General features: G+C 36.2%; 1 protein-coding gene across 3 annotated transcripts in view; it reads left to right on the top strand.

Moving 5' to 3' along the window:
• LOC123557703 (uncharacterized) overlaps positions 1-22,443 on the top strand; it is a 169,666-nt gene that overhangs the window by 33,532 nt on the left and 113,691 nt on the right. For all 3 annotated transcript variants that reach the window (XM_053544064.1, XM_053544065.1, XM_053544063.1), the window contains exons 2-7: positions 2,804-3,855; positions 4,717-5,148; positions 8,219-8,701; positions 15,261-15,288; positions 16,513-16,636; positions 18,807-18,920. In XM_053544064.1, coding sequence (XP_053400039.1) covers positions 2,862-3,855; positions 4,717-5,148; positions 8,219-8,701; positions 15,261-15,288; positions 16,513-16,636; positions 18,807-18,920 — 2,175 coding nt within the window. In that variant the 5' untranslated portion in view covers positions 2,804-2,861. The remainder of the gene's footprint in view (positions 1-2,803; positions 3,856-4,716; positions 5,149-8,218; positions 8,702-15,260; positions 15,289-16,512; positions 16,637-18,806; positions 18,921-22,443) is intronic.

The following is a 22,443-nucleotide window of genomic DNA, read 5'->3' as shown; positions in this document are numbered from 1 at the left end:
AGTTCATGGTCAGATTCACAAGGAACAATTAAACGGTTTCTGGATTGCGTGGGTCTAGGATCGTGAAAGTTGATAGGGAGGTTGGTCATGACCAGCAGATGACCCCTATTGATTTTGAGGTCAGTAGGTCAAAGGTCAAGGTCACAGTGACCAGGAACAGTAAAACGGTTTCCGGGTGATAACTGGAGAACGCTTGGGCATAGGGTCATGAAAGATGATAGAGAGGTTCATCATGACCAGCAGATGACCCCTATTGATTTTAAGGTCAGTAGGTCAGAGGTCAAGGACACAGTGAGCTGGAACATTTAAACCGTTTCCAGACAATAACTTGAGAACGCTTGGGTATAGGATCATGAAACTTGATAGGGAGGTTGGTCATGACCTGTAGATGACCCCTATAGATTTTGAGTCTGTAGGCTAAAGGTCAAGGTCACATTGACCCGGAACAGTTAAACCCCTTCTGGACGATACCTTGAGAACGGTTGGGCCTAGGATCACTAAACTTAATAGGGACATATTGAAAGCCAACACATCACACTGTAACCAAATAAATTGGTTGGATATATCAGCCAGAAGATTGTGTTTTTTGCCTTTCATCATATTTGATGAAGACCCCTTATACAGTTAACGTCTATGTTGATGCCAAGGCAAACATGCCTGTTATAGTAGCCTGTTGGCTCATTCAAAAAGAAAATTTTCACTATTTCATGTTCTACTAGCTCATTCAATTGAAGCAGTAGGGGTGGCATTTGCGTTTTAAAAAGCAGTCTTTTTTAGCTCCACTATTCAGAGAATAGGGGGGCTTTTCTACTCGCCCCGGCGTTGGTGTCAGCCTGACCTTTCTAGGTTATTAAAGTTTTTTTGGCAACCTTTGTTTTTCTGTCATATCTTTGTTACTATTGCATATATCTCAAAGTAACTTCACATAAACATTGTCCAACATACAAACAAAGTATGTGCAGGGGATGGGCTCATTATACATAAGGTCAAGGTCACCAAGGTGTTATACTTAGGTTATTTGTAAGGTTAAAGTTTTTCGGCAACCTTTGTTTTTCTGTCATATCTTTGTTACTATTGCTTATATCTTACCGTAACTTCACATAATCATTGTCCAGCATACAAACAAAGTATGTGCAGGGGCTGGGCCCATTATACCCAAGGTCAAGGTCACCAAGATGTTATACTTGGGTTATTTTTAAGGTTAAAGTTTGTCGGCAACCTTTGTTTTTCAGTCATATCTTTGTTACTATTGCTTATATCTTACTGTAAGTTCACATAAACATTGTCCAGCATACAAACAAAGTATTTGCAGGGGCTGTGCACATTATACCCAAGGTCCAGGTCACCAAGGTGTTATACTTGGGTTATTTTTAAGGTTAAAGTTTTTCGGCAACCTTTGCTTTTCTGTCATATCTTTGTTACTATTGCTTATATCTTACTGTAACTTCACATAAACATTGTCCAGCATACAAACAAAGTATGTGCAGGGGCTGGGCACATTATACCCAAGGTCAAGGTCACAGAGTTGTTATACTTGGAATTATTTTCATGTTAATATTTTTTTGAAAGCTTTGTTTATAGTCATATCTTTGGTACTTTAAAAGATAATGACTTGAAATTAAAAAATTTTCTTTGTAATCATCATCTGCATGTGTGGTTACAATTCCCATAACTCTTATTGTATTTTTGACAGAATTATGCCCCTTTCATACTTAAAATGTTTTTTGGCAATTTTGGCTTTCTGGATATAACTTTAGTACAGTATAAGATAAGGACTTGAAACTTAAAGTGTATCTTTATCATCATCATCTGCATGTGTGGTAACAATTCCCATAACTCTGATTTGTATTTTTGACCAAATTATGCCCCTTTCATTCTTAAATTTTTTGACAAACTTCGTTTTTTGGACATAACTTGGTACTATATAAGATAATGACTTGAAACTCAAAGTATATCTTTACCATCATCATCTGCATGTGTGGTAACAATCTCAATAACTCTGATTTGTGTTCTTGACGGAATTATGCCCCTTGGTGTATCTTCCTTTTAAAAGTAGAGGTATCTTATTGAGACATGTATTCATTTTAATGTCATATCGCCAAATAGTGGAGCACGCTGTCTTACAGACAGCTCTTGTTTTACGGTCTTGTTTAAGACATGACATAAACAAGTTAAAAGGAATTTCTAACATTTCTCATTACTTGATCTGCAATGCAACAGTAACAATCATATTTGTCATTATCTTAGAAATTTCTGTATGACCTCTTGAGTACAGATTAACATACAACAACAACAGTAATTTTGGAACACTTTTAAACAGACACAGTGACTTAAGCAGCATGTGGTGCTCAGCATTTTTTGTTCAGATAAATTTAAAGTCAAGCAACTACTCTAAAAGCACAGATTTTTGCTGGGTCAGAATTCTGTGAATTTGAAATACTGAGTATGTTTGCGAGGTTTTATATTCACGAAATTGTAAAAAAGCAAATCTGCTTGTTTCGGCTTTTAATAAGTCAGGTGTACATAAAAGTTACACACCGTAAGGCATTACTTTAAGACGATCTACCAAAAAGAGAAAAGATTGATCGCTATTAATTGTATGAATGTTTTAGCACCTGTAATTACCTGTAAATCTTGACAACTCTATACCTGTAACAAACACAGCTTTACATGTAATCTATATCCAGGGGCAGAGATTCAATGTTTGTTTAATTAAAAACACTACAAACACAAAAGATATGATCATTTCATACTAAATTAGACAGTTATGCAGTTTGTTCTGTTCGTCTTATACTACTTTCAGGTCTTCTTCAGGGTCTGTAATATTTTTCAAAGTATTACCGGTAAAACCGGACAACTCAATGATGTCAGCTGTCCCTAAAGTCATTACATTGAATACAAAGCCTTTATCAGCAAATTGTGCCCAGGACGGAAAGGTGAATTCTAGTAGTTTAGGAGTATATGAACCAGGAAATAAAGCCTATACAGACGGAGCAACTGTTTCTGAACCAGTAATTGTTACTTCAAAAAAACATACTAGAACATTAGATGGTTCTTCTAATTTGGATACAGAGAAAGTGAAGGAGAGAGAACCATGCAGTCAGATTATAAATGTAGACACTAATAGCCCATTTCATATAGAAAGTGTTTATAGTATTCAAGAGAATGGTCATTTATTATCTTTGCAAGGCTGTGGGAACATCAAAAAAGCTAAATCAAGAAAAGAACAAACAAAGAATAAAAGAGCATTTTCTGAATCATTTATTATTCCAGAAAGTTGTGAGAGTGATCCAAAACTGTCTGCTGATGTAAAAGTTAAAGTAAGACGTTTAGAAATAGGTAGTGGAAATGTTGCCAATGTTTCTTGGACAAATGCATTAGCTGCAACCCCATGTAACAATTTAGAAATACCAGTAACAGAACCAAACATTTCCACAGGTTGTAACCAAATAACAAATATTCAAATAAAAACAGAGCTCGATGAAGTAAATGTAACAGAGCTCAATGAAGTAAATGTAGAGCCAGTAGAAAAAGGTGTTGAAGAAGTGCCTGTAGATTTCATTGATGTAAAATCAGAATCAGTTGAAAATGATGGTTTTGCAGCAGAGTCTAATGATGTCACTGAATTAAATCAACAGAAAGCTTGTATAGAAGACTCAACTCGTTACGCTGAAATGATACGAGATATCATGGAATTAGATCAACATCCAGAGAGATCTTACATCGAAGACACTTCTCATTATGCGGAAGTACTTAGGGATATCATTGAATTAAGTCAGCATCCGGAGAAAGCTTGCATGGAAAACTCTACTCATTATGCTGCAGTACTGCATGATGTAACGGATAATTCAGAAGGTACTCTTTTTCAGTAATTTTCATATTCTTTATCCAGTCAATGAAGATGGCTATACTGTTTCAGCCCATTTAGATTTTTATGACAAAAGTCTTAGGAGCATTGCTACATGTTAGCATTTGATGTAGACACCTTTGTATTGAATCCAGGCAAGCCCACATTTGTTATAACTCATCATCTTAGTTAAAACCCAGAGATTGTCATAAGTTCCATAACTGATGGATGAAATTACATGATTTTATGTCCCTTTTTGAAATTGAAACATTTTCAGCTCACCTCAGCTTTCTTAAGTTCAGCCTATTAGTATAAATGGGTGGTCTAGTGTCCGATGTTCTATGCAGAATTAAAAACATGGAACAAATGTGCCAAAATGCTATGCTAGCGTAAAACATGTAAATAATGAATATACATGTATCATATGTTGTCTATCAGGGTCATTAAATCATAAATGTCCCTGAAATTCGAGGGAATGTCAGCAATGTTCGGTCACCTTGACATTATTTTCTTTCAAATTATCTGTTATTGGGCTGTAACACACCTTGCTATGCCACAAAATGCGCATATATTAAATGTTGTATGAAAAGCTTTTTAACATGAGAGTCTGTTAAAACAATGTCATGTTTACTGTCCTAATAAAACATACCATGAAAACGACACAAACAGTAGTTTTATGCTTGACTACCTGCTTGAAATGTGAAAGTAATGTGAGTGATAAAAGGTCATCATAGCCCTCATAAGTAATTTGTTTTCCCTTCAGTTTAAAGTTGGCAGAAGAAGTAATATATTTTTACTTTATACAGTAGCTACTGTAGTTCAGGATTGCTGTCAATTTGAATCATTACATTTGTATGTTTCATTTACAGTTAGCAATGCAGATGACACTGTTGAACCAGTACAGTCCAAACGAGCAACTGAATGTCCCGAAAGTGTAGCAGCAAAAAAACAGAAAACAACTAATGTTGCTCTAGTGTCTCTTTCAACCGGGGGTGCAAAAGCAACAAATGGAATTAATGTAGAGAACTCTACTGACTCTGAAGGATATCAAAAGGGAGGGAAAGAAAAAGAAAAGAGAAAGTCAGGTGCTAAAACTGAAAATAAAAGCGTAGTTTGTCATGGTAAAGCTGTACAAAAAAGTTTGGATAAGGAGAAAAAGAATTCAAAGGCAGAGGGAGGTATGAAATCTCTGACAACACAGACAGCAGTTTCAAGGATGTCTGTGACTAGAAGAAGCTCAAGAGTTGTAGTTCCTAACAGTCGATTTAAAGACATGGTTGATCCAAGCAAAAAGAAATCGGGTAGATATTTTAAATTGAATTCATGCATGACTTTCTTAATATTATTAGTCTGAATACTTAAATAATATTTAACTTTAACATTTTGCATTTAAGGTTATGAATATCAAAAGCTTCATCCTTATTGTTAAATAGAGGATATGATATGAGTGTCTTTTCATATTGATTTTATTATATGAGTTTAATAAGATAATAAAATGCAAGACTCTACCTTGATTTAAAGCTCACTGAGCACCACTGAGCACAAAGTGCTCAAGGTGAACAAAGTACACTTAGTCAAGGTAAGCCATTATATTAATCATCCTGTGTCAGTTGTCATCTTGTGTGATCCATCAAAACTTTCTAGTAATTTTTTTTTCTGTGAAATATAGGTATAAAACTGGGTCATCAGAGGGTACTTTGAAGTAAAAACTATGTCACTAGGTTAAATCAACGAAAAACTTTTGTACTGATCTTCTTGTTTTACATAAAACATGGTCAGAATGTTTGTTTTATGAATTCTAGGCCACATTAGTCATTTTGGGTTGGAACTGGGTCAGATAAATGATGCAGGGCCTTTATGGCCCTATTTTAGCTCGACTTTTCGAAGAAAAAGTAGAGCTATTGCACTCGCCCCGGTGTCAGCATCCTTAAAGTTTTTTTTATAGTCAAATATCTCTGGTACTATTAGAGCTATTGACTTGAAACTTAAAATAGTTATTTACTATCAAAGTCTACACCAGGAAAAACAATCCCCATAACTCTGAATTGAGTTTTGATGGAGTTATGCCCCTTTTTGACTTAGAATTTTTGGTTAAAGTTTTTGATAAAGTCAAATATCTCTGGTACTATCAAAGCTATTGACTTGAAACTTAAAATAGTTATTTACTATCAAAGTCTACACCAGGAGAAACAAAACCCCTTAAATCTGTTTAAATTTTGACAGAGTTATGCCCTTTTTTAGCTCATCTGATTTTTTGAAAAAAAATGGTGAGTTATTGTCATCACTTGAGCAGTTGTCGGCGTCGGCGTTGGCGTCTGCGTTGGCGTTGCCTGGTTAAGTTTTATGTATAACTCCATCTTGCTTTTTGCAAGATTTATGGCCCCTTTTGTACTTAGAAAATATCAGATTTCTTGGTTAAGTTTTATGTTTAGGTCAGCTTTTCTCCTAAACTATCAAAGCTATTGCTTTGAAACTTGGAATATTTGTTCACCATCATAAGCTGACCCTGTACATCAAGAAACATATCTCCATCTTGCTTTTTGCAATAATTATTGCCCCTTTTGAACTTAGAAAATAAGTTTTCTTGGTTGAGTATTATGTTTAAGTCAGCTTTTCTCATAAACTATCAAAGCTATTGCTTTAAAACTTGCAACACTTGTTCACCATCATAAGTTGACCCTGTACAGCAAGAAACATAACCCCATCCTGCTTTTTGCAAGATTTATGGCCCCTTTTGGACTTAGAAAATATCAGATTTCTTGGTTAAGTTTTATGTTTAGGTCAACTTTTTCTCTTAAACTATCAAAGCTATTGCTTTGAAACTTGCAACACTTGTTCACCATCATAAGCTGACCCTGTACAGCAAGCAACATAACGCCATCCTGCTTTTTGCAATAATTATTGCCCCTTTTGGACTTAGAAAATCATTTTCTTGCTTGAGTATTATGTTTAAGTCAGCTTTTCTCATAAACTATCAAAGCTATTGCTTTAAAACTTGCAACAGTTTCTCACCATTGTAAGTGGACACTGTACATCAAGAAACATAACTCTATCCTGCTTTTTGCAAGAATGATGGCCCTTTTTAGACTTAGAAAATCATGGGTAGGACAATATTTCTATTACACAAAAAAAATCAGATGAGCGTCAGCACCCGCAAGGCGGTGCTCTTGTTTTAACTTAGAAGCCCCATGTGGTTCTGGGGCGATCTGTGTATGAAAAGAATTTGAACCACTGCTTTACCCTTGCATGATCATAAGAGGCAACTAATAGGGTCTTAACACTTGGTTTTGCAGTAACTCTGTGTTTCCAGCAGGTATGCAAATTTTGATTCCATACCTCATGTTTTTATTTTGATGTAAATGAGATGTGGAACCAAAATTTATAGTCCTGTTTGGCACCATATAACCTATACTGTGTTGGTGCGCCGTAAAACCCAAATAAATAAATAAATAAATTAGAATTTTTGGTTAAAGTTTTTGATAAAGTCAGATATCTCTGTTATTACCAACAGTCAGGGGTGTAACTGTTTCAAGTTACCGCAGTTCATAACCCATTTGAGTTATTGCTTATACTTTCATAACTTGTTTCAGTTATCATAAAATATAACAAAGCCCTCCTGTGCCAATTCCTTATTTTGAATGAGACTAATGCAATTATTTCCTGAATCCTTGAACTTTATCTTTCCAGCTATGCAGTAAATTTTTTTACGCAAAGCTGAAAAAGGTTTACGCAAAAGTTTTAAAGCTGTAAAACTTTTAACATCCTATTATGCTTATCAGGTCATGATGAGACTTAAAGAGAATTTGATAAACCACAGTTTGCTACTAATTTCACTTTAAAGGTCACTTTGTGAGAATAGCAAAAATACTTTTTTTTGAATAACTTACCTGAGTTAACTATATTTTATAACTAATACAGGTTATAAAATGCTTGAAAAAGTAACTGAAATAGGTTACATAACTTAAAACAGTTTCACCCCTGACTGATCAAAGCTATTGACTTGGAACTTAAAATAGTTATTTACTATCAAAGTCTACACCAGGAGAAACAAACCCCATAACTCTGGTTTGAATTTTGACAGAGTTACGTCCCAGTTTAACATAGATTTTTTGGTTAAAGTTTTATGAAGTTTTTATTGGCAAAATTCTAATTCAGAGTCAAGCACTGAGAAAAGTCGAGCGCGCTGTCTTACGGACAGCTCTTGTTTTACCTGTTTGAGCTGTAAAAGTCAGTTGAGTGATGAAGGCTGTTAAAGAACATTTCCTTATGTAAAACTTGTCTTCCCTTCAACTTCGAATAGGCAGAAGAAGTATAGTTAGATCCTAGTTCAGGCGTAATCTGTCAATTTTAATAATTATGTTTCATTTACAGTTACCAAAGCAGATAATGCTGTTGAGACATTGCAGTTTAAAGGAGCACATGAAAACCCCAAAGTTGTAGCAGGAAGAAAGCAAAATACAACTTCTGTTGCTCCAGTGCCGCCTACAACCAGACATGCTGAAGCAACAAACAATGTCAAGGCCTCTGTTGAATCTAAAGGATATCAGAAAGGAGGGAAAGAAAAAGAAATGAAGAAAACAGATGCTAAAACTGAAAATAAAAGCTTAGGTCATGGTATATCTGTACAAGAAAATTTGGGTAATGAAAATAAAAATTCAACGGCAGAGAAGGGTTTGAAATCTGTGACACAGACAGCAGCTTCAAGGGTGACACTGCCTGCAGTTAATGTGATTTCGCCAAGCTCAAGAGTTGTGGTCTTTAATCCTGGAATTAATGTGATTTCGCCAAGCTCAAGAGGTGTAATCTTTATTAGAGTATCTAAAGATGTGGTTGATCCAAGCAAAAATAAATCAGGTTGGTATCTTAATAGAATCACATGGCATTTTTACCTCACCTGAGATTAAGTGCTCATGGTGATCTTCTAGGATCATGAATGTCTGTCTGTCCACAATTATTTAAAGAACATCTCCTTTTAAATGACGAATTCCTTAATTTGCTAATTTCAGCTAAACTTTACAGGAATAATCCTCAGGTTGTCTTCAAAGGCAGGTCATCCATGCAGAATTCTGGTTGCCATGGCAAGGAAAAGGAAAAGCTGAAAAAATTGCCTCAGTGACTGTAGGCTCAATTTTGAGATACTTTCACAGAAATGTTTCTTCGGAGCCCATCAATAAAATTCTTTCATATAGTTTGAAAAAATAAACACAAAAACATAGCAGTTTTAACTTTTAAAATCAATTTTTGACAAATATTACTACAAAAAAAAAAAAAACAATCTCCTACGGCTTTTCTTCATTTCATCTTTACATACATTCTTTTCTCAATACTGACCTCTGTAGTAATTATGCATGTTTTTTTCATGTCTGTTGCTAAAAGGATCGTGGTTTGCTGGAGGTAATAGGTACATAGTCAACTAAGGTTACTATGAAGATTTGGCAGAGTTGTGTCCATTTTAAGCTCACCTAAGAATGAAGAGCTATTGTGACTCATTATCCGGCGTTGTCCATCATGCTTTGTCCATTGTCTGTCAACATTTGCCTTGTTAACACTCCAGAGGCCACAGTTGTGACCAAATCTTTATGAAACTTGGTCAGAATGTTTGTTTTGATGACCTTTAGGTCAAGTTCGAAACTGGGTCATGTTGGGTTAAACACTAGGTCAGTAGCCAGATCAAAGGAAAATCTTGTTAACACTCTTAGAGGCCACAGTTTAAGTTTGAAACTCATGAGAAATGGACCGTGACTATTTGATAAACGACACTGTGTCTGAAATCATTAGTCCTCCACCTCTGATTCATGTGGGGAAGTTGGCAGTTACTTGCGGAGAACAGTTTCTACTGATGCAGAATCCAGGAACAGTGGTTAGGTTAACTGCCCGCCGTTACATCACTGAAATACTGTTGAAAAACGGCGTTAAACCCAAAACAAACAAACAAACATGAGAGTTGGTTAGAATATTTGTCTTGATGACCTCTACTTCAAATTTGAAACTCTTTATGTTGGGTCAAAAACTAGGTAATTCGGTCAAATCAAAGGAAAAGCTTGTTAATACTCTTGACTCTTAATGACCCTATCTGCATGAAACTTGGTCAGAATGTTCATTTTTCACCCGCCACAAGTGGCGGGAGTTATAGGAATGGTCTCCATCCGTCCTTTCAGCCTTCCATCTTCCGTCCTTCCATCTGTCCTAACATTTTGTGTCTGCTCTGTATCTCCTGAACTCCTTGAAGAATTTTCATGCAAATTGGGTCAAATGATCACCTCATCAAGACAATGTGCAGAACTCATGAGTCAGCCCTGTTGGCTCAAGGACAAGATCACATCGCCAGATCAAAGGTTTGAGCCTTCCATTTCTTGTCCAAGCAGATGTGCAGGACTCATGAGTCAGCCTTGTGGGCTCAAGGTCAAGGTCACAACTCAAGGTCAAAGGTTTGAGCCTTTCATTTTGTGTCTGCTCTGTATCTACTAAATCCCTTGGAAGGATTTTCATGAAACTTGAGTCAAATGATCACCTCATCAGAACGATATGCAGAATTCATGTTTCAGTTGGTTTGGCTCAAGGTCATGTCACAACTCAAGGTAAAAGGTTTGAGTTCTGTATCCTAAACCCCGTGAAGGATTTTTTTAAAACTTTGGTCAAATGATTACCTCATCTAGCACATGTGCAGAACTCATGTGTCAGCCATGTTGGCTCATGGTCAAGGTCACAACTCAAGGTCAAAGGTTTAAGCCTTTCATTTTGTGCCTGCTCTGTATCTCCTAAACCCCTTGAAGTATTTTAAATATTGTTTTCCTCATACTTGGACTATAAAATATATTTAACAAAGTCAATGTTTCCACCCAATACCATCAACCCTTTCACCGTCCATAACAGCAGCGGGAGATATAGCTGTCTTTCAGACTGCTTTGTCTTGATGATTCCTAAACCAAATATGAAACTTGGTCATGTGGATTCAAAAATTATGTCACCCAGCCACTAAAATCAAAGAAAAGCTTGTTAACACTGTAGAGGCCACTTCTAGAACTAGGTCAGAATGTTTATCTTGAATTCAGGGTTGCCACCTACCTTGAAAAGTCAGGGAAAAATGTTTTTTTCAAGGTCAGTGAATTGTCAGGGAAATCTTGATAATGGTCAGTGAAAAATGAAATTTTAGAAAAGTCAGCGAAAAGTCAGGGAAAAATGAAATTCTGGGCTGATTTTTAAAATATTCAGTGGCTATGGCAGTCTTCAAGCAGTATTTATATGTATTTACAACACATTCTGGTGTAATTGTGTATAAACATAATTTAAATGTGTTTAATCAATTTCGTTATTAAGTTATTTTTGTATGAATTCGTTAATAAAAGTTTGTTAAATCTGAAGAAAACTGAATATAAAAGCGTGGATTGGATAGCTCTAAAGGAGGAGGAGGCCGAAAAAAAATATTGTGGTATTGGTCAGTGAAAAGTATAGTTTAGTCAGGGAAAAGTCAGTGAAAAGTCAGGGAATTTCATTTTCTCAACTTAGTGGCAACCCTGTATGATGAAAGGCTAAGTTTGAAACTGGGTCATGTGGGGGTCAAAAACTAGGGCATCAACTCAAATACATGTATAACGCTTATTAACATTCTAGAGGCCACATTTATGATCCTCTCTTCACGAAAGTTGATCAGAATGTTTATCTTGATGATTCCTAGGCCAAGTTCGAAACTGGGTCATGTAGGGTTTAAAACTAGGTCACCTGTTCAAAGCAAAGGAAAAGCATGTAAACATTCTAGAGGCTGTAGGCCAAATTGAGCGATCCAGGGTCACCATGACCGTCTTGTTTGTAATTGTTACTTTGAATCATTGGAATCACATCATTATCCAAGCTGCCTTCATTAACATCTCCACCCCACCCCCACCTTCCCTGCACTTTATGAAAAGAAGTTGTTTTTCTTGTCTTTCTTAGTACTATGTCTTAGATTCCTGTGACATCTTACACACAATGCCATTATTTATCCATATTTATTTAGTGGAGACTTCAAAACTCTGTCTGAATGCACTGACCCTCTTTCAAAATAATGTCATAGATATTTTCCTTCAGCGCATGACCCTGTACCAAAACTTTTTTAGCAAGCTGTAAAGCTTGGGCGAGGGATCTAGGACTGTGATAGCCCTCTTGTTGTTTGAAGCTGCTGTATCAGTAACTGCTGGAGTGAATAAAATGAAACTGCTTTAAAGTGTTTGTATTAGAATGTCACAGTTACAGATCGGTTTTACCATTGTCGATGTACTTGCCTATGTTTGAGAAAAATTTTGAAGTTTCTTTCATTCTAATTCACATGAAGAATGAAAATATTCTGCAGAAACTAACTGGGACTGTTTAGTAACAATGCTGTTATCAGCCTCTAGCAGTGGCTTAAGCAAAACTAGATATGCTTTAGTCTGAAAAAAGTGCTGTTGAAACACCATGCCATAGACAGTAATTGTTTTGTCCCAGGGAATATAATTATGTACAAATATCAACTATCATTGATCTGAAGCTATAGGGATTATCACCACTTGAATCTTATGTTTAGAGGGTTTTTTAGACAATGCTACTCACTGAATAGTTCAGTCACAAATGGCCATACATTTCAGTGTAAGAACTATTGATTCAAATCTTCCTTAGCGCCCACAAGTATTAGGCAGCTTCTTGCATTAATGCAGCCAGTCAGTTAACTCTAAAATGGACTTTTTTTATACCCCCACCAAACATGTTTGAGGGGGGTATATAGGAGTCAGTTTTGTCGCGTCCCGTCGCGTCCCGTCCCGTCGCGTCCCGAAATCTATTATCTCAGTTATTACCAAATGGATTTGATTCAAACTTAAAATACATGTTCCACCTTATCACCAACATCATGTGACACAAGGTGCATAACTCTTGACACCAAGTTTTCATGAATTATGTCCCCTTTTACTTAGAATTTAAGGTTAATTTTGTTGTATTTTCACTATATCTCAGTTATTACTAAATGGATTTGATTCAAACTTAAAATAGATGTTCCACCTCATCACCCACATCATGTGACACAAGGTGCATAACTCTGACACCATTTTTTTCATGAATTATGCCCCTTTTTACTTAGAATTTAAGGTTGATTTTGATGTATTTTCACTATATCTCAGTTACTACTGAATGGATTTGATTCAAACTTAAAATAGATGTTCCACCTCATCACCCACATCATGTGACACAAGGTGCATAACTCTGACACCAAGTTTTCATGAATTATGTCCCCTTTTACTTAGAATTTAAGGTTAATTTTGTTGTATTTTCACTATATCTCAGTTATTACTAAATGGATTTGATTAAAACTTAAAATAGTTGTTCCACCTCATCACCCAGATGATGTGACATAAGGAGCTTAACTCTGACATAAATTTTTTATGAATTATGTCCCCTTTTACTTTAAATTTAAGGTTGATTTTGATTTATTTTCACTATATCTCAATTATTACAAAATGGATTTGATTCAAACTTAAAATAGATGTTCCACCTCATCACCCACATCATGTGACACAAGGTGCGTAACTCTGACACCAATTTTTCATGAATTATGCCCCTTTTTACTTAGAATTTAAGGTTGATTTTGATGTAATTTCATTATATCTCAGTTACTACTGAATGGATTTGATTCAGACTTAAAATAGATGTTCCACCTCATCACCCACATCATGTGACACAAGGTGCATAACTCTGACACTAATTTTTCTTGAATTGTGTCCCCTTTTACCTAGAATTTAAGGTTAATTTTGATGTATTTTCACTATATCTCATTCTGATTGGCTTAGAGCCAAAGGGAAGTAACCTTTTTTTTTTAGCTCATCTGATTTTTTGAAAAAAAATGATGAGTTATTGTCATCACTTGAGCGGTTGTCGGCGTCGGCGTCGGCGTCGGCGTCGGCGTCTGCGTCGGCGTTGCCTGGTTAAGTTTTATGTTTAGGTCAGCTTTTCTCCTAAACTATCAAAGCTATTGCTTTGAAACTTGGAATACTTGTTCACCATCATAAGCTGACCCTGTATAGCAAGAAACATAACTCCATCTTGCTTTTTGCAAGATTTATGGCCCCTTTTGTACTTAGAAAATATCAGATTTCTTGGTTAAGTTTTATGTTTAGGTCAACTTTTCTCCTAAACTATCAAAGCTATTGCTTTGAAACTTGGAATACTTGTTCACCATCATAAGCAGACCCTGTACATCAAGAAACATAACTCCATCTTACTTTTTGCAAGAATTATTGCCCCTTTTGGACTTAGAAAATCAGTTTTCTTGGTTAAGTTTTATGTTTAGGTCAGCTTTTATCCTAAACTATCAAAGCTATTCCTTTAAAACTTGCAACACTTGTTCACCATCATAAGCTGACCCTGTACAGCAAGAAACATAACTCCATCCTGCTTTTTGCAAGATTTATGGCCCCTTTTGGACTTAGAAAATATCAGATTTCTTGGTTAAGTTTTATGTTTAGGTCAACTTTTTCTCTTAAACTATCGAAGCTATTGCTTTAAAACTTGCAACTCTTGTTCACCATCATAAGCTGACCCTGTACAGCAAGCAACATAACTCCATCCTGCTTTTTGCAATAATTATTGCCCTTTTTGGACTTAGAAAAATCATTTTCTTGGTTGAATATTATGTTTAAGTCAACTTTTCTCATAAACTATCAAAGCTATTGCTTTAAAACTTGCAACAGTTTTTCACCATCATAAGTGGACACTGTACATCAAGAAACATAACTCTATCCTGCTTTTTGCAAGAGTGATGGCCCTTTTTAGACTTAGAAAATCATGGATAGGACAATATTTCTATTATACAAAAAAAATCAGATGAGCGTCAGCACCCGCAAGGCGGTGCTCTTGTTAACTTTTGTACTGAGTTTCTTCCCCTTAAATTCCAGGAATTAGTCTATATTTAGAAATCCTATTTTTAGATTTGCAATATTTTAGGTATTTTTCTAACTTTTTTATTATAAGTCCTATGTAAAAAGTAAAAACATTTTTCTGTGGTAACATGGGTCGGTAAGACACTTTTTTTTAATTCACTTTTAGTGTATCTCTAATATTAGAGATTTGATATATTTACTAGTATTACTATACTAGTATTATACTAGTATTACTTATATGTGGAAGCCCAGGATGAAGTACTCCAAAGTATTTTTAAGATTTCTTATGGTTGCCATTCTTCTGTGACAAGACCATATGGTGGGGGTATGAGTCACTCCTGTGACAGTTCTAGTTTTATCTAATTTCAACTTGTCTCAAGCAGCTACCTGCCTTAAGAAGCCACACTGTTCTCACTTGGCTGGCTGATTAGTACAGATTAGACTTTACCTTGTACATTAGTGAGACAGAGCCTAATTTTATTTTACTTTATATTAATTTTTAATAATTCGTTATTTTTTTCTTTATGCAGTCCCTGAGCAGAATTCAAGTAATGAAGGGTAAGTATTTTTTATTTTTTTATTTTTAAAATTTTTAATTTTCCATTCTAACACCACCAGCAAATAACCTACATACATGTAGAGCAAAATCTTTCTCGGGTTATTCTGCAATAAACCACTCGCGTGCAATGACGTCATCCGATCCAGGTGCGTTGCACGATCGTAAAAAGTAGTTACCATGTTTTCTAACACTGTTGATACTAGTGTGTCATGTTAGAAATGAAATAATAAGTTCCCAAGTGTGATTTATCATAGAATAACCCGAGTTTTTCGTTCTTATGTGAAACAATATGTCACTCGGGCCTAAGGCCTTCGTGGTATATTCTTACGCTTAAGAACTCAAAACTCGGGTTATTCTACGATAAACCACATTTGGAAACTTATTATTTCTAAATTATACATATAGCTCAGTGATATTTAAGCAATGGAGTGTTGAAAGTTCATTGATTCTATGAAATCTCCTTCCTGTTTCTAGTGGAGAAATTGCCACTTTCAAAAAGAAGGTTTGTACTTGTTGTTACACCTTAGAACAAAATTAATCTTAGACATACAATTATATTCTTGTCAATTTCCAGTCTTTAGCTCGACTATTGAAGAATAAGGAGGGTGATTATACTAACTAATTCTTCTGTGTTGCCATTAGGTGCAGGTTAAACTTTATGGCATGCTTTGTATCACTATGTTTTCTGAGCTACCTTTCCAATGATCGGGGGCCTCCGTGGCCGAGTGGTTAAGGTCACTGACTTCAAACCACTTGCCCCTCATCGATGTGGGTTCGAGCCTCACTCGGGACGTTGAATTCTTCATGTGAGGAAGCCATCCAGCTGGCTTACGGAAGGTCGGTGGTTCTACCCAGGTGCCCGCTCGTGATGAAGCAGTGCACGGAGGGGCACCTGGGGTCTTCCTCCACCATCAAAGCTGGAAAGTCGCCATATGACCTATAATTGTGTCAGTGCGACGTTAAACCCAACAAAAATAAAATAAAATAAATTTCCTATGATCATCAAAATTCACATTATGACTGATGTAGATGAGGGTGCTAACATTTCTTGTCTTTCAGACAGGTACCCCAAGGGTCAATATCACAGGGATAGGATATTTTAAAACTGTTAGCTAAAGTCTTATGGCATGGGCCCTTTCTTGTTTTGCTCAATGTTGTTACTTTCTTGCTTTTGAAAGTAATAAAAGCTTTTAATGTGCTTTCTTTCATTGTTCATTTCATAGCGAAACTATGAGGACTGACAGAGATTTGGCTGGTGAGAGCAGTAAAACTGTTGAAAGCTCTGTTAATGGCATAGCTGTGGTACCCAGTGAAGCAGTGCTTGTTAAAACAACCAATGAAAAACTGGTAAGCTAGTAACTATCATGTTTTTATATGCCTGTAAATGGGGATGCCTTATGGACCTGTGGTCAGAAACTCTCCACAAAAGTTGTCTGCTTGCTAACTTGATGTTCTTACCACAAAACTTGGTCACATTATGTATGGGCATAATATCTTGGCCAGGCATGGTAACCAGTTCAATTGTCCTTGTGGATCTAGAGTTTTGGCCCTTGAATTTTTTGGTCAGTGTTTAAATGTGAAATTGCAAAGGTGTTTCATAAATCATAACTGACATTTGTACCATATTCCCATGATAATGACATCCTCATCTTTGGCTAATAACAGCCTTTTTAGCTATCAGTACAGGTCGTGCATCAACATGTGGCACTTGGATTTGCCCTTGTCTGATGTCTGTTGGTCAAGTTCCTCTTCAGGTGAGCTACTTAAGCCCAATTAGGCCCCTTGTTTTTAGCTCACCTATCACATAGTGCCTATCACATAGTGAGAAGGTGTCGTTCGTTGGTCCATCGTCCGTGTACGTTTTCTTGCGAACACTATCGATAGAGACCACATTTTGAAATCAATTTTAATCAAGCTTGCACACAACTTGTATTGGTATAATATCTTGTTTCTGTTTGAAGACTGGCCAGATCCTGTCATGGGTTTCAGAGTTATGGCCCCTTAAAATGCCAACATTTGCTATTTTGGCTTGTGAACACGATAGAGACCACTTTTGCAATTGATTTTAATCAAAATAGCACACTACTTGTATTGGCATAATATCTCGGATCCTTAATAAGTCACAATAAGATTTTGGTTCCTTTTGAAAACCAGCTAGATTCCATCATGTTCTAGAGTTACTGCCCTTTCAACCATATAGAGGTTTTATTTATGCTTTGATTTGATACAAACTGGTACAGAATGTTTATCTTGATGATCTCTAGGCAAGTTAGAAACTGGGTCATGTGGGGTCAAAAAGTAGGTCACCAGGTCAAATCAAAGGAAAGCTTGTTAACACTCTATAGGCCACATTTATGATTCTATCTTCATGAAACTTGGTCAGAATGTTTATCTTGATGATTCCTTTGCCAAGTTGAAAACTGGGTCATATGGGGTCAAAAAGTAGGTCACCCAGTCAAATCAAAGGAAAAGCTTGTTAACACTCTTGAGGGCACATTTATGACCCTATCATCATAAAACGTGGTCAGAATGTTTGTCTTGATGATTCTTAGGCCAAATTCGAAACTGGGTCATCTGGGGTTTCAAACTAGGTCACCTGCTTAAACCAAAGGAAAAGCTTTTTAACACTAGAGGCCATGATTATGACCTTATCTTCATGAAACTTAGTAAGAATGTTTATTTTAATGATAGGCCAAGTTTGAAACTGGGTCATATAGGGTCAGTACTAGGACACCAAATCAAAGGAAAAGCTTGTTAACTCTTTAGAGGCCACATTTATGATCCTATCTTCATGCATTGGTCAGAATGTTTATCTTGATGATGTCAAGGCCAAGTTTAAAAGGTGAGCGATATAGGGTAAGGTCAAGTTTAACAGGTGAGCGATATAGGGTCATCATGACCCTCTTGTTTAGATATTGTCAATAAATGCATTATTATCATATACCCCAGTATATATAGTTATGCTATACATGCTTAACCATATACCTAGCCCCATGTGGTTCTGGGACGATCTGTGTATGAAAAGAATAGGAACCACTGCCTTACCCTTGCATGATCGTAAGAGGCGACTAATAGGGTCTTAACACTTGGTTTTGTGTAACTCCACAACTCCAGCAGGTATGCAAATTTTGATTCCATACCTCATGTTTTAATTTCGATATAAATGAGATGTGAAACCAAAATTTGTAGTCCTGTTTGGCGCCATATAACCTATACTGTGTTGGTGCACCATAAAACCCAAATAAATAAATAAATAACCATATACCTAAGTATAAATGCTCCCCTTTCCCAATATGAATGCAAAATCTCACAAAATCTCAAAGCATAAAATAATATTTATTTCATGTTGCTTATATAACTATACAAGGATAATACGTAGTATTGCATTATACATGTTCCGCTGTATAGCCAGGTATAAACCCATCCCCCACCCTCTTGTTTTTGCAAAAAGAGTATTATTGTTTGATCAGAATGTATAAGAATAATGAAAGGCATAAATAAGAACACTTTGTTTCAGAGAGAGCAGGATTTTGAAGAGCGACAAGAAGAAGAACATGTAGATTCATCAGTTACAGTCACAGTACCAGAACAGCAGTCAGTAGAGTGTCCAGAATCAACAAATCCTCAGAGTGTAAGTTTCTGCTAATATTTAGATACTTAAAAGACCTATTATGTCTTAAAGTATTTTACTGGCATTGAATTTTATGGGATTGATCAACCAATGTAGACTGGACTTGGCATGCAGCCTTGCTGTCTGATCAGGTCTTCAGGACACTTCAGAAACCTACTAAATACTCTGCAAACAATGAAGACAGCTGTTACTTTTCGAAGAAAAAGTAGAGCTATTGCACACGCCCAAGGCTATTGAGTTGAAACTTAAAATAGTTATTTACTATCAAAGTTTACTCTTATTTGATTTTTGACAGAGTTGTGCCCCTTTTTAACTTGGGATTTTTGGTTAAACTTTTTGATAAAATCAAATATCTTTGTTTCTATCAAAGCTATTGAAACTTGAAATAGTTATTTACTATCAAAGTCTACACCAGGAGAAACAATCCCATAACTCTGATTTGAATTTTGGCAGAGTTATGCCCCTTTTTAACTTAGAATTTTTAGCCCACCATCATCAGATGGTGGGCTATTAAAATCACTCTGCGTCCGTGGTCCGTCCGTCCGTCCGTTAACAATTTCTCGTTATCGCATCTCCTCAGAAACTACTGGGGGGATTTTGACCAAACTTTGTCAGAATGATGTATTGGTACCCTAGTTGTGTCCCCCTGAAAATCAGACTGGTTCAACAATTTATGAGTGAGTTATGGCCCTTTGTTTATTTCTATATTTTACATAGATTTATATAGGGAAAAACTTTGAAAACCTTCTTATCCAAAACCACTGAGCGTAGGGCTTTGATATTTGGTTTGAAGCATCATCTAGTGGTCCTCTACCAAGATGATTCAAATTATTTCACTGGGGTAAAATGTGGCCCCGCCCTGGGGGTCACATAGTTTATAATGACTTATATAGGGAAAAACTTTGAATAACCCCTTGTCCAAAACCACAGGGCCTAGGGCTTTGATATTTTGTATGTGACATCATCTAGTGGTCTTCAACTAAGATCTTTCATATTATACCCCTAGGGTCAAATATGGCTCCACCCTGGGGGTCATATGGTTTACATAGACTTACATAAGGAAAAACTTTGAAAATCTTCTTGTCCAAACCACAAAGCCTAAGGCTTTGATACTTGTAATGTAGCATCATCTAGTGGTTCTCTACCAAGTTTGTTCAAATTATCGCCCTAGGGTCAAAAATGGCCCCGCCCCGGGGGTCACATGGTTCATATAGACTTATATAGGGAAAAGCTTTTAAAATGTTCTTGTCAATAACTACAACATTCAAATTTGGACCACATGTATATTTTTGAGTGGCAAGATGAACCTTGACATGTGTTGACCTTGATTTTGACCTAGTGACCTACTTTCACATTGCTGTAGCTATAGCCTTCAAATTTGGACCACATGCATAGTTTTGTGCACTGGAAAAAACTTTGACCTTGATTTTGACCTAGTGACCTACTTTCACATTTTTTGAAGGTACAGGCGTCAAATTTGGACCATATGCATATTCCGTGTTTCAAAATGAAATTTGACATGGATTTTGACCTAGTGACCTACTTCCACATTTCTCAAGCTACAGCCTTGAAATTTATACCACATGCATAGTTTTGTGTACCGAAAAAAACTTTGACCTTCACATTGACCTAGTGACCTACTTTCACATTTTTAAGGTAAGGCTTCAAATTTGGACCACATGCATAGTTTTGTATTCCGAAATAAAATTTGACCATGATTTTGACCTAGTGACCTACTTTTACATTTCTCAAGCTACAGCCTTCAAATTTGGACCACTTGCATAGTTTTGTGTACTGAAATGAACTTTGACCTTTACATTGACCTAGTGACCTACTTTCACATTTTTAGCTCACCTGTCACATAGTGACAAGGTGAGCTTTTGTGATCACCCGTCGTCCGTCGTCCGTCGTCAGTCCGTCCGTCCGTGCGTCCGATAACAATTTCGTGTCTGCACGATAGTGGTTTCATTTATGATTTTATTTTAACCAAACTTGCACACAACTAGCATCACCATAAGATCTTGGTTCCTTTCTTGAACTGGCTAGATCCCATTATGGGTTCCAGAGTTATGGCCCCTGAAAGGGCCAAAATTAGCTATTTTGACCTTGTCTGCACAATAGCAGCTTCATTTATGATTTGAATTTAATCAAACTTACACAAAACTTGTGTCACCATAAGATCTTGGTTCCTTTCTTGAACCAGCCAGATCCCATTATGGGTTCCAGAGTTATGGCCCCTGAAAGGTCCAAAATTAGCTATTTTGACCTTGTCTGCACAATAGCAGCTTCATTTATGATTTGAATTTAATAAAACTTGCACAGAACTTGTGTCACCATAAGATCTCGTTTCCTTTCTTGAACCGGCCAGATCCTGTAATGGGTTTCAGAGTTATGGCCCCTGAAAGGGCCAAAATTAGCTATTTTGACCTTGTCTGCACAATAGCAACTTCATTTATGATTTGATTTTTACCAAACTTGCACATAACTTGTATTACCACAAGATCTTGGATCCTTTCTTGAACTGGCCAGATTCCCTCATGGGTTCCAGAGTTATGGCCCCTTAAAGGTCCAAAATTGGCTATTTTGGCTTTTGCAGCCATATAGAGACTTCATTTATGGTTTTATTTGATACCAACTTCCAAAATATCTTCAACAACAATAAATCTTGGATTCCATGACAAATCAGATCCAATCGTAGATTCCAGAGTTATTTTATATCTTGATTACCTCCCCTGATTGTAATCAAAATGGATTTATATCAGTAAGTACTTATAGGACTTATTTGAAATTTCATTATTGTCATTAGTTGGACTGAGCCAATCAGGGTAGATAACTATGGACTGATTTAATGTCAAATTACCTCCCTTTATTTCAAATTAAAATGGGAATATCTCCATAACTAATGAAGATACTGATCTGAAATTTCATTTATGTCAACAGATTTATTTGGCAGATCCTTCTTTTGTTCACTTACAATATTTTTTTTATAATTACTTCCCTTTTACGTTACTATAAATAGCTTATTTTTAGTAACTTTTTTATTATTGGCCGTAGGGAAAAACCGAGACCACTTTTCTGTGGTGCAACATGGATGGTACCTCCAATTTTTAGGTGGATTTTGACATATCTGTACCTTGTAAGAATTTTTTTTTCTTTTTGGTTAAATTTCTTCCCTTTGTTGTTCCTGTCCTTTGGACTTAGATATTTTTTCTGAGGACCTTCTTGTCCTCAAGTGCAGTGATAACAGGTGAGCGATATAGGGCCATCATGGCCCTCTTGTTAAGGTAAGGCTTCAAATTTGGACCACATGCATAGTTTTGTATTCCAAAATAAAATTTGACCTTGATTTTGACTTAGTGACCTACTTTTACATTACTCAAGCTATAGCCTTCAAATTTGGACCACATGCATAGTATTGTGTACCGAAATGAACTTTGACCTTTACATTGACCTAGTGACCTACTTTCACATTTTTGAAGGTACAGGCTTCAAATTTGGACCACATGCATAGTTTTGTATTCCG

This window comes from Mercenaria mercenaria, chromosome 5 (genome assembly GCF_021730395.1).
Source record: "Mercenaria mercenaria strain notata chromosome 5, MADL_Memer_1, whole genome shotgun sequence".
NCBI lineage: Eukaryota > Metazoa > Mollusca > Bivalvia > Venerida > Veneridae > Mercenaria > Mercenaria mercenaria.
This window is presented reverse-complemented; position numbering and strand designations above follow the sequence as displayed.